At 42.4% G+C, this 15000-nt stretch overlaps 1 protein-coding gene across 3 annotated transcripts in view; it reads left to right on the top strand.

Annotated features, from left to right (window-relative positions):
- Positions 1 to 15000, top strand: part of LOC120515778 (V-type proton ATPase subunit C 1-A) — a 349765-nt gene that overhangs the window by 258332 nt on the left and 76433 nt on the right. For all 3 annotated transcript variants that reach the window (XM_039737077.1, XM_039737076.1, XM_039737078.1), the window contains exons 9-10: positions 14323 to 14415; positions 14534 to 14627. In XM_039737077.1, coding sequence (XP_039593011.1) covers positions 14323 to 14415; positions 14534 to 14627 — 187 coding nt within the window. The remainder of the gene's footprint in view (positions 1 to 14322; positions 14416 to 14533; positions 14628 to 15000) is intronic.

The raw sequence follows: 15000 nt of genomic DNA, 5'->3' as shown, positions 1-15000 counted from the left end.
AGGTGCTGATTCTCATCCCAGCCGCTTCACACTCAGCTGCTAACTGATCCAGAGAGAGCTGAAGATCACGGCCTGATGAAGCAAACAGGACAACATCATCTGCAAAAGCAGTGACCCAATCCTGAGTCCACCAAACCGACCCCTTCAACACCCTGGTTGCGCTTAGAAATTCTGTCCATAAAAGTTATGAACAGAATCGGTGACAAAGGGCAGCCCTGGCGGAGTCCAACTCTCACTGGAAACGGGCTCGACTTACTGCCGCAATGCGGACCAAGCTCTGACACCGGTTGTACAGAGACCGACAGCTCTTATCAGGGGTCCGTACCCCATACTCCCGAGCACCCCCACAGGATTCCCGAGGGACACGGTCGAATGCCTTTCCAAGTCCACAAAACACATGTAGACCGGTCGGGCAAACTCCCATGCACCCTCCAGGACTCTGCTAAGGGTGAAGAGCTGGTCCACTGTTCCGCGACCAGGACTAAAACCACACTGTTCCTCCTGAATCCGAGGTTCACTATCCGACGGACCCTCCTCTCCAGAACCCCGAATAGACTTTTCCAGGGAGGCTGAGGAGTGTGATCCCTCTATAGTTGGAACACACCCTCCGTCCCCTTTTAAAGAGGGGACCACCACCCCGGTCTGCCAATCCAGAGGCACTGTCCCGATGTCCATGCGATGTTGCAGAGACGTGTCAACCAAGACAGTCCTACAACATCCAGAGCCTTAAGGAACTCCGGGCGATCTCATCCACCCCGGGCCCTGCCACCAAGGAGTTTTTTGACCACCTCGGTGACTTCAGTCCCAGAGATGGGAGAGCCCACCTCAGAGTCCCCAGGCTCTGCTTCCTCATTGGAAGGCATGTTAGTGGGATTGAGGAGGTCTTCAAGTACTCCTCCCACCACCCATAACGCCCGAAGTGAGGTCAGCAGCGCACCATCCCCACCATATACGGTGTTGACACTGCACTGCTTCCCCTCCTGAGACGCCGGACGGTGGACCAGAATCTCCTCGGCCGTCCAAAGTCGCTCTCCATGGCCTCCAAACTCCTCCCATGCCCGAGTTTTTGCCTCAGCAACAACCGCGTTCCGCTTGGCCTGCCGGTACCTATCAGCTGCCTCCAGAGACCCACAGGACAAAAAGTCCTATAGGACTCTTCTTCAGCTTGACGGCATCCCTCACCGCGGTGTCCACCAACGGGTTCGGGATTGCCGCCACGACAGGCACCACCACCTTGCGGCCACAGCTCCGTCAGCCGCCTCAACAATAGAGGCACGGAACATGGCCCATTCGACTCAATGTCCCCACCTCCCTCGGGGCGGGTTGAAGTTCTGCCGGAGGTGGGAGTTGAAGCTACTTCTGACAGGGGACTCTGCCAGCCGCTCCCAGCAGACCCTCACAACACGCTTGGGCCTACCAGGTCTGACCGCATCTTCCCCACCATCGGCCAACTCACCACCAGGTGGTGATCAGTTGACAGCTCGCCCCTCTCTTCACCCGAAAGTGTCCAAGACATATGGCCGCAAGTCCACGACCACCACAAAGTCGATCATCGACCTGAGGCCTAGGGTGTCCTGGTGCCAAGTGCACATATGAACACCCTTATGCTTGAACATGGTGTTCGTATGGACAATCCATGACGAGCACAGAAGTCCAATAACAAAACACCGCCGGGTTCAGATCGGGGCCATTCCTCCCAATCACGCCTTCCAGGTCTCACTGTCATTGCCCACGGAGCATTGAAGTCTCCCAGCAAAACGAGGGAATCCCCAGAAGGTATGCCCTCTAGCAACCCTCCAGAGACTCCAAAAGGGTGGATACTCCAAACTGCTGTTCGGCGATATGCACAAACAACAGTCAGGACCCTTCCCCACCCGGCGGAGGGAGGCCACCCTCTCGCCCACCGGGTAAACCCCAATGCACAGGCTCCAAGTCGGGGCAATAAGTATGCCCACACCTGCTCGGCGCCTCACCGGGCAACTCCAGAGTGGTAGAGAGTCCAGCCCCTCTCAAGGAGATTGGTTCCAGAGTCCAAGCTGTGCGCCGAGGTGAGTCCACTATATCTAGCCGAACCTCTCGACCTCGCAAGACTAGCTCAGGCTCCTTCCCTTCAGAGAGGTGACATTCCACGCCCCAAGAGCCAGTTTCTGTAGCCGAGGATCAGACCGCCAAGGTCCCTCGCCGCCACCACCCAACTCACACTGCACCCAACCTCCTTGGCCCCTCCCATAGGTGGTGAGCCCATGGGGAGGAGGACCCACGTTACCTCTTCGGCTGTGCCCGCCAGCCCCATGGGTGCAGGCCCGCCACCAGGCGCCATCGAGCCCCACCTCCAGGCCTGGCTCCAGAGGGGGTGACCCGCGTCCGGCAAGGGAAAACGTCGTCCAAGTTTTTTTCTTCATTGGAGGTTTGTTGAACCGCTTTTGTCTCATCCCTCACCTAGGACCAGTTTGCCTTGGTGGTTCTACCAGGCATAAAGCCCCGGACAACATAGCTCCTAGGATCATTGGGACACGCAAACCCCTCCACCACGATAAGGTGACGGTTCAAGGAGGAGTGTATGTGTATATATATATATATATATATATATATATATAAAATATATATATATGTGTGTGTGTATGTGTATATACAAACCGGATTCCAAAAAAGTTGGGACACTATACAAATCGTGAATAAAAACTGAATGCAATGATGTGGAGGTGCCAACTTCTAATATTTTTTTCAGAATAGAACATAAATCAAGGAACAAAAGTTACACTGAGAAAATGTATCATTTTAAGGGAAAAATCTGTTGATTCAGAATTTCATGGTGTCAACAAATCCCAAAAAAGTTGGGACAAGGCCATTTTCACCACTGTGTGGCATCTCCCCTTCTTCTTACAACACTCAACAGATGTCTGGGGACAGAGGAGACCAGTTTCTCAAGTTTAGAAATAGGAATGCTCTCTCATTCTTGTCTAATACAGGCCTCTAACTGTTCAATCGTCTTGGGCCTTCTTTGTCGCACCTTCCTTTTTATAATGCCCAAATGTTCTCTATAGGTGAAAAATCTGGATTGCAGACTGGCCATTTCAGTACCCAGATCCTTCTCCTACGCAGCCATTATGTTGTGATTGATGCAGAATGTGGTCTGGCATTATCTTGTTGAAAAATGCAGGGTCTTCCCTGAAAGAGATGACGTCTGGATGGGAGCATATATTGTTCTAGAACCTGAATATATTTTTCTACATTGATGGTGCCTTTCCAGACATGCAAACTGCCCATACCACACACACTCATGCAACCCCATACCATCAGAGATGCAGGCTTCTGAACTGAGCGTTGATAACAATTTGGGTTGTCCTTGTCCTCTTTGGTCCGGATGGCATGGCGTCCCAGATTTCCAAAAAGAACTTTGAATCGTGACTCGTGTGACCACAGAACAGTCTTCCATTTTGCCACACTCCATTTTAAATGATCCCTGGCCCAGTGACAACGCCTGAGCTTGTGGATCTTGCTTAGAAATGGCTTCTTCTTTGCACTGTAGAGTTTCAGCTGGCAACAGCGGATGGCACGGTGGATTGTGTTCACTTTACAGTAGCATTCCTGTTTGTGGTGCAGTGTCATTTAAGGGCCCGGAGATCACGGGCATCCAGTATGGTTTTTACAGCCTTGACCCTTACGCACAGAGATTGTTCCAGATTCTCTGAATCTTCGGATGATGTTATGCACAGTTGATGATGATAGATGCAAAGTCTTTGCAATTTTCGCTGGGTAACACCTTTCTGATATTGCTCCACTATCTTTCTGCGCAACATTGTGGAAATTGGTGATCCTCTACCCATCTTGGCTTCTGAGAGACACTGCCACTCTGAGAAGCTCTTTTTATACCCAATCATGTTGCCAATTGACCTAATTAGTGTTTATTGCTCTTCCAGCTCTTCGTTATGCTCAAATTTACTTTTTCCAGCCTCTTATTGCTACTTGTCCCAACATTTTTGGGATTTGTTGACACCGTGAAATTTTGAATCAACATATTTTTCCTTTAAAATGATACATTTACTCGGATTAAACGTTTGATCTGTCATCTACGTTCTATTACAAATAAAATATTGACATTTGCCATCTCCACATCATTGCATTCAGTTTTTATTCACAATTTGTTTAGTGTCCCAAATTTTTTGGAATCCGGTTTGTATGTGTATATATATATATGTATGTATGTGTATATATATATGTACAGTGGTGTGAAAAACTATTTGCCCCCTTCCTGATTTCTTATTCTTTTGCATGTTTGTCACACAAAATGTTTCTGATCATCAAACACCTTTAACCATTAGTCAAATATAACACAAGTAAACACAAAATGCAGTTTTTAAATGATGGTTTTTATTATTTAGGGAGAAAAAAAAAATCCAAACCTACATGCCTACCTACAAGTGTTTTTTAGAACTATTATTTATGTGTCTGTTACAAATCCTTAGAATATTTAAGGAACAAAAATACTGATAAGCTAGATTTCTGCCTAATCACTAAGCTAGTTAGCATACAATTCACAACCTTTAAATTTTTTTAAATTGCATGATTAATGCTATGTTGTGTCTTTATTACAATAATACTTTTGTATTAGTATTAATATTAATTATACAGTATAATTGTAATGTTCTTAAGACTCATAATTTTGAGCAGCCTAATCAGTGGATAGTGAATAGGCCCAAATGATAGATGTAAAAGAAATTGTTTCCAAATTCTTTAATGTGAAATCAATAAAAAAGCTATTTTGATTTTCAGTGATTTGTGTTTTTATTGTTGTAATAATTAACTGTACGTATTGTTGTTGTTTACTTTTTAAGCTGGAATTCTGTTTTTAAAATGATACTAGCAGCAAATAATTAGCCTATTCATTATTGTTATATTTATATATTGTGTGTTTATAGAGTCGTAAAATAAAATACACTTCTGAAATAGTAAATCAAATTTAGCAGAATCAGAAAAAACTTTATGAATCCCAAAGGATATTACTTATGTTACAACTTAAGAACAGACAAGGGACATGTTATGCTAAGAGCAAGTATAACGTAATTATGTATATATAAATAAAGTATAATGTAAGTATCAAACTAGAGTGCAGAGTGTTGCACCATATGTTAATATTGCACATTCTGAGAACATATTAGGTTATTCTCATGTGAAGAGAAGACAATTTATTGCACAAGAACAGATGGTATGTTGCACATTTCAGGTACTTTACTTGAAAAATGTATCTGGATATCCAATATAGAAAAAGGGTAATAGCTTGAAGTATGGGTGAGTGACCAGAAAAGGAGTTTTAGAGTCTGATGGCTGTGGGGAAGAAGGATTTTCTGTGATGTTCAGTGGAGCACTTGATGCTAGTCAGTCTACTGCTGAAAACACTCCTCTGTCCAACCACAACACTATGAAGTTGGTGATTAGCATTTTCAATAATAGACCAAAGCCTTGACAGCATTCTCTGATCTTCCACATTTTCCAAGCTGTTCAGTTTCTCTCCTACCACAGAGGAAGCCATCTGAATTAGTTTGTTTAGTCTCCTGATGTCTGCCACTTTCATGCTGCTCCCCCAGCATGCCACAGCGAAGAAAAAGGCACTGGCAACCACACTGTTCTAGAACATCCACAACATAGTGTTGCTGACACTAAAAGACCTGAACTTGCGTAGGAAATACAGCCTACTTTGACGCTTCTTGTATATGGCCAGCTATTTCCTGAACCAGTCTAGCTTATTGCTCATATGCACCCTTAGATACTTGTACTCCAACTATCTCCACCTCCATACCTTTAATAGACAGGGGAGTGGCTGGAGATCACAATCTTCTTAAATCAACTACTAGTTCTTTAGTTTTACTGGTGTTATCTGCAATTGATTCTGCTCACACCAGTCAACAAAATTGTCCACTACCTTCAGGTATTCCGTCTCTTCTCCATGTCTGATACTACCAACTATTGCAGAGTCATCAGAGAATATCTGCAGATGGCAGCCCTCTGTATTGTAACTAAAATCTGTAGTGTACAGGGATAAGAGGAATGGTGACAGAACTGTCCCTTGTGTAGCACCTGTGCCACACAGCATGGTATCAGACAAAGAGCCCTGTAGCCGCACAAACTGTGGCCTTCTTGTCAGGTAGTCCATGATCCATGAAACTAAGGTAGCATCCACCTGTATTTCTGAGTAATGACGGCTTAATCCCCAGTCTAGCTGGCTGGATGGTGTTAAAGGCACATGAGAAATCGAAGAACATAATCCTGATAGTTCCTTCTGGCTTGTCTAGGTTTCTATTGGCACGGTGCAGCACGTAGGTGATTGCATCTTCGACTCCAATCCTTGCCTGGTAGGCAAGCTGGAGAGGGTCCAGTACTGACTTAACCTGGGGGTGAAGTATTTCCAGGGCTGGCCTCAAAAACTTTCACAATTTGTGCAGTGAGCGCCACTGGCCTGTAGTCAGAAAGGGCACTAGGATATGCCTTCTTTGGAATAGGAACAGGAACCAGACAAGATGTTTTCCATATCGATGGAACTTTTTAACACTCTGGCTTAAGTTGAAAATCCTAAGTAGTACACCACTGAGTTGTGAGGCGCAGACTTTAAGCAACCTTGGGCTGATGCCATCAGGGCCTGCCGCCTTGTCAGAATGAAGTCTGTGTAATTCTCTCACAACTTGGTCTTCTGTAAAGGTGGTGGATGGTCTGGTTGTGTTAGTGTTGTGGATTGAACAAGTAGCGGAGTAGGGTTCAGCTGGTAAGGAGGGGGTAAGAGATAATGATTCACCACGCGCTTTCTTCTGTAATGAGTGGTGGGAGAGGGAAAAGTTAGCAGGTGAGGTATTGATGGTGGTGTCCAGAGATACATTGTCATCCTCATAGGTGGAGCTGCAGTGCAGGTTGCACTGAGGCATGCTGTCAAACCTTTTAAAAAACTGGTTAAATTAATTTGCCTTTTTTCTGTCAACCTCAGTCCACTGGCAGCCTGAAATAAAACCAGTAATTGCCTTCAGGCCCTTCTAGACCTCTCCGGTGTTCTTCTGCTGCAGCTTTTGTTCCAGCTTTATCCTATAGCTGTCCCTCCCCTCTTCAACTGTTTCTGTACCATATTCACTGCTTCTTTGTCACCTGACCTAAATGCTCTCTTCTTTACATTCAGAAGAGCTTTAATGTCCTTGGTAACCCATGGTTTGTTGTTAGGGATGCAGCATACAGATTTTAAAGGTACAGTGTTTTCTACACAGAAGTTAACATATTCTGTGATGCAGTCAGTGAGACCATCAATGTCCTCTAAATGAGGCTCACAGAGAGCGTCCCAATCTGTTGCCTAAAAGCAGTCCTGTAAAGCTTTACTGGCTTCCTCTGACGACACCCTCATAGTCCTGACAGTGGCTGACTGCCTCCTCACAAGTGGCACATAAAGAGGAAGAAGGTACACAAGGTTGTGGTCTGATCTCCCAAGAGGTGGGATAGCTGAACAATTGTATGCCTCTTTAACATTAGCATACAATAGATCCAGTGTTTTATCCTCCCTGGTAGGACAATTAACAAACTGGCTGAAATTGCTAAGTGTGTTGTTAAGGGAAACGTGATTGAAGTCTCCAGAGATGAGAATGAAAGCATCTGGGTGTTTCGTCTGGAGTCCCGCGGTAACCGAGTGGATGACATCACACGCCGTAGCTGCATTTGCCGAAGGAGGAATGTAAACAACAATGGCGATCGCATTTGAGAACTCCCTGGGCATGTAGTATGGGCGTAGTCCTACTGTTAGCAACTCGATGTCCGGGCTGCAGATATGTTCTTTAAACACAATGTGACCTGGGTGGCACAATCATTCATTTTCTAGTACAGCAAGCCCGCCACTTCTGCACTTTACACTTTCAGCCGGTGTTCCATCCGCTCGTACACACTGAAAGCCGGCAACGTCCATGGCACAGTCAGGAATACAATACAATTTATTTTTTGTATAGCCCAAAATCACACAAGGAGTGCTGCAATGGGCTTTAACAGCCCCCCAGCCTTGACTCTCTAAGAAGATAAGGAAACACTCCCCCCAAAAAAAAACCCTTGTAGGGAAAAATGGAAGAAACCTTGGGAAAGGCAGTTCAAAGAGAGACCCCTTTCCAGGTAGGGTGGGTGTCAAAAGGAAGGGGATCAATACAATACACAGAACAAATCCTTAATACAGTATAAAAATAAAAATTTTAGAAGTATGGAGCGGAATTTAACAGTAGATGATATCACATTATATGATTTGGATTTGTTTAGAGTCCTGGAGACCTCATCCATCAAGCTGTCTCCCCCATTTGGCCATTCCACAGCTGAAACAGCACTGGGCAAGCCAATTTAATGAAAGGACTCCTCTTTCCCACAATTCCTGTGATCCTCCATCAGGGATAACATTATCTTAGGCAGGCGAAACAACTTGGCAGGTGGGTCGTGGCACCTTCTCCATACTTTTTTCTTGCCATCATTCTGGTAGAGGTTGATCTTGGTTTCATCTGTCCAAAGAATGTTTTTCCAGAACTGTGCTGGCTTTTTTAGATGTTCTTCAGCAAAGTCCAATCTAGCCTTTCTATTCTTGACGCTTATGAGTGGCTTGCACCTTGCAGTGCACCCTCTGTATTTACTTTCATGCAGTCTTCTCTTTATGGTATACTTGGATATCGATATGCCTACCCCTGGAGAGTGTTGTTCAATTGGTTGGCTGTTGTGAAGGGGTTTCTCTTCACCATGGAAATGATTCTGGGATCATCCACCACTGTTGTCTTCTGTGGACGTCCAGGTCTTTTTGCGTTGCTAAGTTCACCAGTGCTTGCTTTCTTTCTCAGGATGTACCAAACTGTAGATTTTGCCACTCGTAATATTGTAGCAATTTCTCGGATGAGTTTTTTCTGTTTTCGCAGCTTTTAAGGATGGCTTCTTTCACTTGCATGGAGAGCTCCTTTGACCGCATGTTGTCTGTTCACAGCAAAATCTTCCACATTTACCACACCTCAAATCAACTCCAGGGGCCTCATGTATAAACGGTGCGTACGCACAGAAAGGTTGCATAAGAACTTTTCCACGTTCAAATCACGATGTATAAAACCTACACTTGGCGTAAAGCCACGCACTTTTCCACGGTACCTCATACCTTGTTTGTATGCAAGTTCTCCGCTCGGTTTTGCAGACTGGCGGCACCCAGCGTCAAAGCAGTGCTACTGTTCCTGTGTGGTTACACCTTATTTTCCTAACGCGGCTTTATAAATACACTGAAACTAACCGCATATTGTTTATTATTGTAACGCATCTGATTGTAATTAACTTGTAACAATATAATGGTCCAGGGAACAGCCATAGTATTCCAAATACCATAACTGCTTTAGCGTTGTTACTCTCACTTCTCCTTCTTCTTCTTTCAGCTCCTCCCGTTAGGAGTTGCCACAGCGGATCATCTTTTTCCATATTACTCTCACTGCACCACTCGGGAGTATTTATATCACTGTATCTGAGTGTGAATCACAGCAGCATCTGATCGGAAAGAGAATTATTGGTATACAGCTTCAAGGACACGCTGTCTCAGCCACAGCAAAACGTTTTGAAGCCTTTCCTGTACGGACCTCGCGGTTCAGAAACAGTTTCATCCCAAGAACTTTAAATGCACTCAATCAATTACACCTTGTAGAACTGTTTGTACTTATAAGTACAATCACCCCACTGTAAACTTGCACTATAGCTATAATATTGCACAACCTGAGCCACTTTATAAAGCGTGTATTTACATATGATGACGATATCATTTTTAAGGTGAAATGCAGCAAAATATGTTTATTAAATTATACAGATAAAACTTTAACTTCATTTAAATAATCTATATTCTTCACTGGGAGTGTCGTGAAGGATAGAATAATTAAACATGCACTATGAAGATATTTCAATGTTCCTTAAACGTTTTGAAGAATCGGCGCTAAGCTTACAGATGGCTTAATTTCTATTACAGAGCTGATTGTGTGGCGATCGGTTACTTGGGGAAAGAAAAGCAAGTACTGCAGTGGCGGCTACGCCAATATATATTGAATATAAAACAGAAAGAGAAAATAACAACACAGCAAAAAACGCAGCGACAAATTTCGGCAAAAGTTAAATGCTTGTGTCATGAGCACGAGGCCGCTATGCAGTGTCTGCAATGGATGTGGCCATGCACCGTGCATAAGCTACCTTACTGACATTGGCGGGTGAAGGAGCCACCGATTCTTCCTCTGCCCAGTGCCACCACAAGCCTAGAGCCCCCCTGAGTACTGCTGCAATAAATTATTTCATCGAAGTGAAACACATGTTTAATAACGTGCTTTAACTCCTATCATCATAAAAATGATATGTATACATCTCAGTATTTTAGTTATTCAGAGAGCTGTAATATCACAAATGTAATGGATTCTGTGTCCAGTTGGAGGAAGAGAGCCGGTTTAAGAAGCAAGTAGTGATTCACACACACAGAGCACATAGAAGATCAAATACAAAACAAAGCATTTAACGTGCTACTTTAATTTGAGAAACTGGTTAATTAAATGATTTTAAGATGAAGTTTATGATGTTCTACTTTAATGACAAAATAAACTACGTGATTAAAGTGGAAATGTCGAGATTGAAGTTGACATTTCGTGCTTTTTCCCCACTGTGTGCCTTTTTTACTCTGTACCCTAATAAGTTTTCATATGACCCTCAGTCAGTGGGCTACAACTCGCCTTTTCACGGCTGACTTTGATATGTGACTTCTTTTTATTTCCGGCACTGTACGATTTTGTGAACGTGAGCTTTCAAGTTTCTCCAACACACTATGTCACTCGATCAACTTCCTTTTGTTGATTATACCACGGTTTATTTGAACAAATAGTATGTTTTTGCTTTGTCTCCACTTGGTATTCGCTGAAATTCTTATATTTTCCCCCGTGCTTTTCCCATTGTCTTTTCACAGAAGGCTGAGCTTAAGGGCGATTTATATTTATTTGCATATTCAAAGAGGCGTAATTCTGGGAGGAGTTGGGGCGTTACATAAAGCGCATGCACGAGCGTTACTTTTCACGCTGATCAGGATTTATGTAGCGGAAGAATGTGGAAGTTGGAGTATGCACAGATTCCTGCATCTGGATTTCTCTGTGCGTAAACACATTTCGGCTTTTGTGCTTACGCCATGTTATAGTGCGAGTTCTACGCACGGCGTTATACATGAGGCCCCAGGCCTTTTATCTGCTTAATTGATAATGATATAACGACAGACTTGCCCACACCTGCCCATGAAATAGCATTTGAGTCAATTGTCCAATTACTTTTGAGCCCCTGAAATGAAGGGATTATGTTAAAAAATGCTTTAGTTGCCTCTCATTTTCATACAATTGTTTTGTTCACCCCACTGAATTAAAGCTGAAAGTCTGCACTTCAACTGCATCTGAGTTTTCATTTAAAATTCATTGTCGTAATGTACAGAACCAAAATTAGAAAAAAGTTGTCTCTGTCCAAATATTTATGGACCTAACTGTATGTGCACATTCTTATTCTCAGTTTCCACAGGTGCGCTGCAGAGTGCTGAGAATCTGTTCTGGGTCCGAATTGGTGACCTGGGTGCCGAGGGACTACATTTTGGCTTCTTAGACCCCCATCTTACTGTTACCCACTCGCCCTGTAGCTGAGTTGGTGCTACTGACTGCAGTGGGACCTGGAGAGACTGAAGCCGAATCAGAAGTAGCTGAATTGTCTAAACAAACCAAGTCGATCCAATTTTCAGTTTGCCTAATTGCTATCAGGTTCCTAATGTGGTCCTCCAATTCTCGTATTTTCCTGACCAACTCTAAATTAACTAAACACTTTTGGCAGGTGAAGCTGTCTACACTGTTGGCCGGAAAACCTGAACTGTACATGCTGCAGGACACGCAAAATATAAACGTACTTTCAACAGGCAGACAGCAGATGAAACTTACGTTTATCATCTTCTCTGTTTTTGTAGTAACTTCAGTGCTACGGCACTTCCTGCGTTCAGCTGAATCACTAAGTGACTGTTGGCTTTAAGTTTCCACCACCCGCTGAGCGATCGACTTTAATTTCTCACTGATGGTTATTTCTCCTGGTCAGCTGCCTGTCTTTATTTCAGTGTCAGAAGAGGTGTGGCCTGAAAGAGAGGAAAGAAAGAGGAATAAGCTTGTGCAGCCACGTCTCAGTAAAGAACGTTAAACTGCACTCGCGAAATTCCTTGTTATACTTAACAAATGCCATGAGCTCGTCTATCTTATAATCAAGCAATCTAACATTGCACATGATCACAGAGGGGAGATACGGCTTGTATCTTCTCGTTTCACTCTAACCCGCCTGTTGCACAATCCCACCTGCTTGTTTCCCCCGACGTTTCACTCCTGCCCAGCACCCCCTCTTCGTCTTTCTCCTTAAATCTGGAGGTAAATCCAAAACGATTTTGTTTTGTTCTGAATCTGGCTTCAGAGCGAGTAACTGGTTCCGTGAGTAAACCAGAAGCCGTCCCATGTTGCTCGCCACGTTAACATTAGTGGCACTCAGGAAATCAAACAGAAAGTAAAAAAAAAGTGATTAAAAATCTTAAACTTCATGGTCAAAGAAGGTTCCACTTACGAATACTTAATTACACTTTACGCTATCGTTAGGGAAAAAAAAACAGTCTTAAAAAAAAAAAAAAACTAAAACACATAGACAAGACACAGAGCTGATGTAACAAGCTGCTGCAAGGTTCACGCCTGCGCAAGAAATATTAACTTAGTGTCTGTAGTAAACTGCTAGTTTTCTTTCATTTACCAAGACTTTTGAGCTTCATTTAAACATAGATATATCTATAGTTCACATAAAATGCACACATGAATGTAAACATATAAGTCAATTCATAATCAATTTTAAATACCAGATTACAACCAAAATGTTTTAGGTAATACCGTTGCAAAGGGTAAAATAGCAATAATTCTATATTTACAGCTTCGACTAAGGCAACAAATATGTTACTACCAGCCTTCAGTATAGCACAGGTAGCCTGTAAATTAGCTCTACAAATGTGCTGTTTTAATATATGATTTTATTGCCTCCACCTAAATTTTAGGAGCAATATGCAGTTCATCACATATAATTATTCCAAGTCTAACTCCCTGCGGTGGGTTGGCGCCCTGCCCATGGTTTGTTTCTTGCCTTGCGCCCAGCGTTGGCTGGGATTGGCTCCAGCAGACCCCCATGACCCTGTAGTTAGGAACTAGCAGGTTGGACGATGGATGGATGTCTAACTCCTTGACCAGTATCTCTCAATTTATGAAGGAATGTAAAGACATTTGGTGCTGCCTCAGCTGAAAGAATTGTGTCATATATTAAAGCAGGTTTCAGTAATAATATTTTTCACCAAATGAGGTTTATATCCAAGTTAGTGAATTTTTGCTTTTTAAACTACAAATCTGCTTTGGAACTGGTATTATTTTTTTATTTTAGTTTAGAAATGCAGATTTTAGATTTGATTGTATCTAATTATGCTGTTTATCTTCTGTTTATTAATTGATTTAGATTTTGTTTTTTGACTCAATTTATAAGATGCAGAACAACATGGATTCTGGGTAGCAGCTACAGAACAATAGCAGATGGGATAAAGACAACCTGCCATTTAAGATAATAAGGCTGTGGCCTGGATAGTGCTATGAATAGTCAGCCAAGCAATTTTGCTGTCATATTAAAAAATCAGGGTTTTCACAAAAATTATACCGATTATTTATAAATGCACTGCTTTTATTAGCACACCAGGTCTGTAAGCAGTGAAGGGAATAAATTCTGTTTCAGTGCACATTTTCTCTATATAATCTTGCAAGGGGCCAGACACAATTAAGTTCCAGCAAAGTTCACAAGGATATAAAGTTCTACTTTAATACCTCAGATTGCAACAAAAGATATTGTCAGTGATGACATATAGCATTAAGGTGGATACTTCCTCTTTAGCCAGAAAGTTGTACTTGCTTTATGCAGTGTATTTACAATATTTAAACTAATTGTCAGAGAACCTAAAATTTTATGCCCTAAAAACTGATGATACAAGCAATTTTATAACAGGTAATTAATTTTATCTTAATAAATATCTAAGTCTGTTCTTATTAAATGTAAATTTATAAGTAACTAGTGTGCTTTTTACAGGAAATCAGACCAGTAAGTTGTTTTGTTGCATGGAAAAGACTCTTATCGTGGCACCATATTGAAATCTATACTTCTTGTTGCGCTAACATGCAATATTTTAGTCTTGGATTAACTGTACTTAATTTCTCTTTTTGGTTAATGTTTTCACCTTTCACTTTCAAGTTTGCTGTTTGAAGATAATGAAAGTGGGCTTTTCAGTGTTACCCTGTTCAGAAAGGCAATCGATGACTTCCGACACAAGGCCAGAGAAAACAAGTAAGACTAATATTTACTGTTTTTTTAAAATAAAGCATTTTATATTTTTACTATTAATACACCTTTCAACTTTAATGTGTGTTTGCTTCATGTTGTTGCTTTATTTTTTATGTTGCAGATTTACTGTCCGTGACTTTCAATACAATGAGGAAGAAATGAAAGCTGATAAAGAGGAAATGACACGACTTTCAACTGACAAGAAGAAGCAATTTGTAGGTATCAGTTCATCAATTGCTTGGTCAAATTGTACTTAATTATACCTGTATCTCATCTAATTTTTTCTTAAAATCATCTGTTCTAATATGACGTAGTGTTGATCGGTGAAATTTTTAAAAGCATTTTTCTCAACAAATATCTTTGCCAAATATTTTCCTGAAAACTCACCATGTGGCTGGCTTAGGCGAACATTGTTTTCAGAGCACCCTCATGATGTTTTCCAAGGCTGGCATGACATCACAAAGCTGTATGAGTCAACACGGAACTTTCACGTGTGGTTACTGTAAAATCATTGTCACTCTGCTTCTGGCATTCATGATGTCACAATTAGCTCAGAAATCCAATCATCCACAGAGAATGTATTTAAAA

The sequence above is a fragment of the Polypterus senegalus genome, chromosome 15 (genome assembly GCF_016835505.1).
Source record: "Polypterus senegalus isolate Bchr_013 chromosome 15, ASM1683550v1, whole genome shotgun sequence".
NCBI lineage: Eukaryota > Metazoa > Chordata > Cladistia > Polypteriformes > Polypteridae > Polypterus > Polypterus senegalus.
The sequence above is the reverse complement of the archived record's forward strand: the minus strand, read 5'-3'. Positions and strand labels throughout refer to the sequence as shown.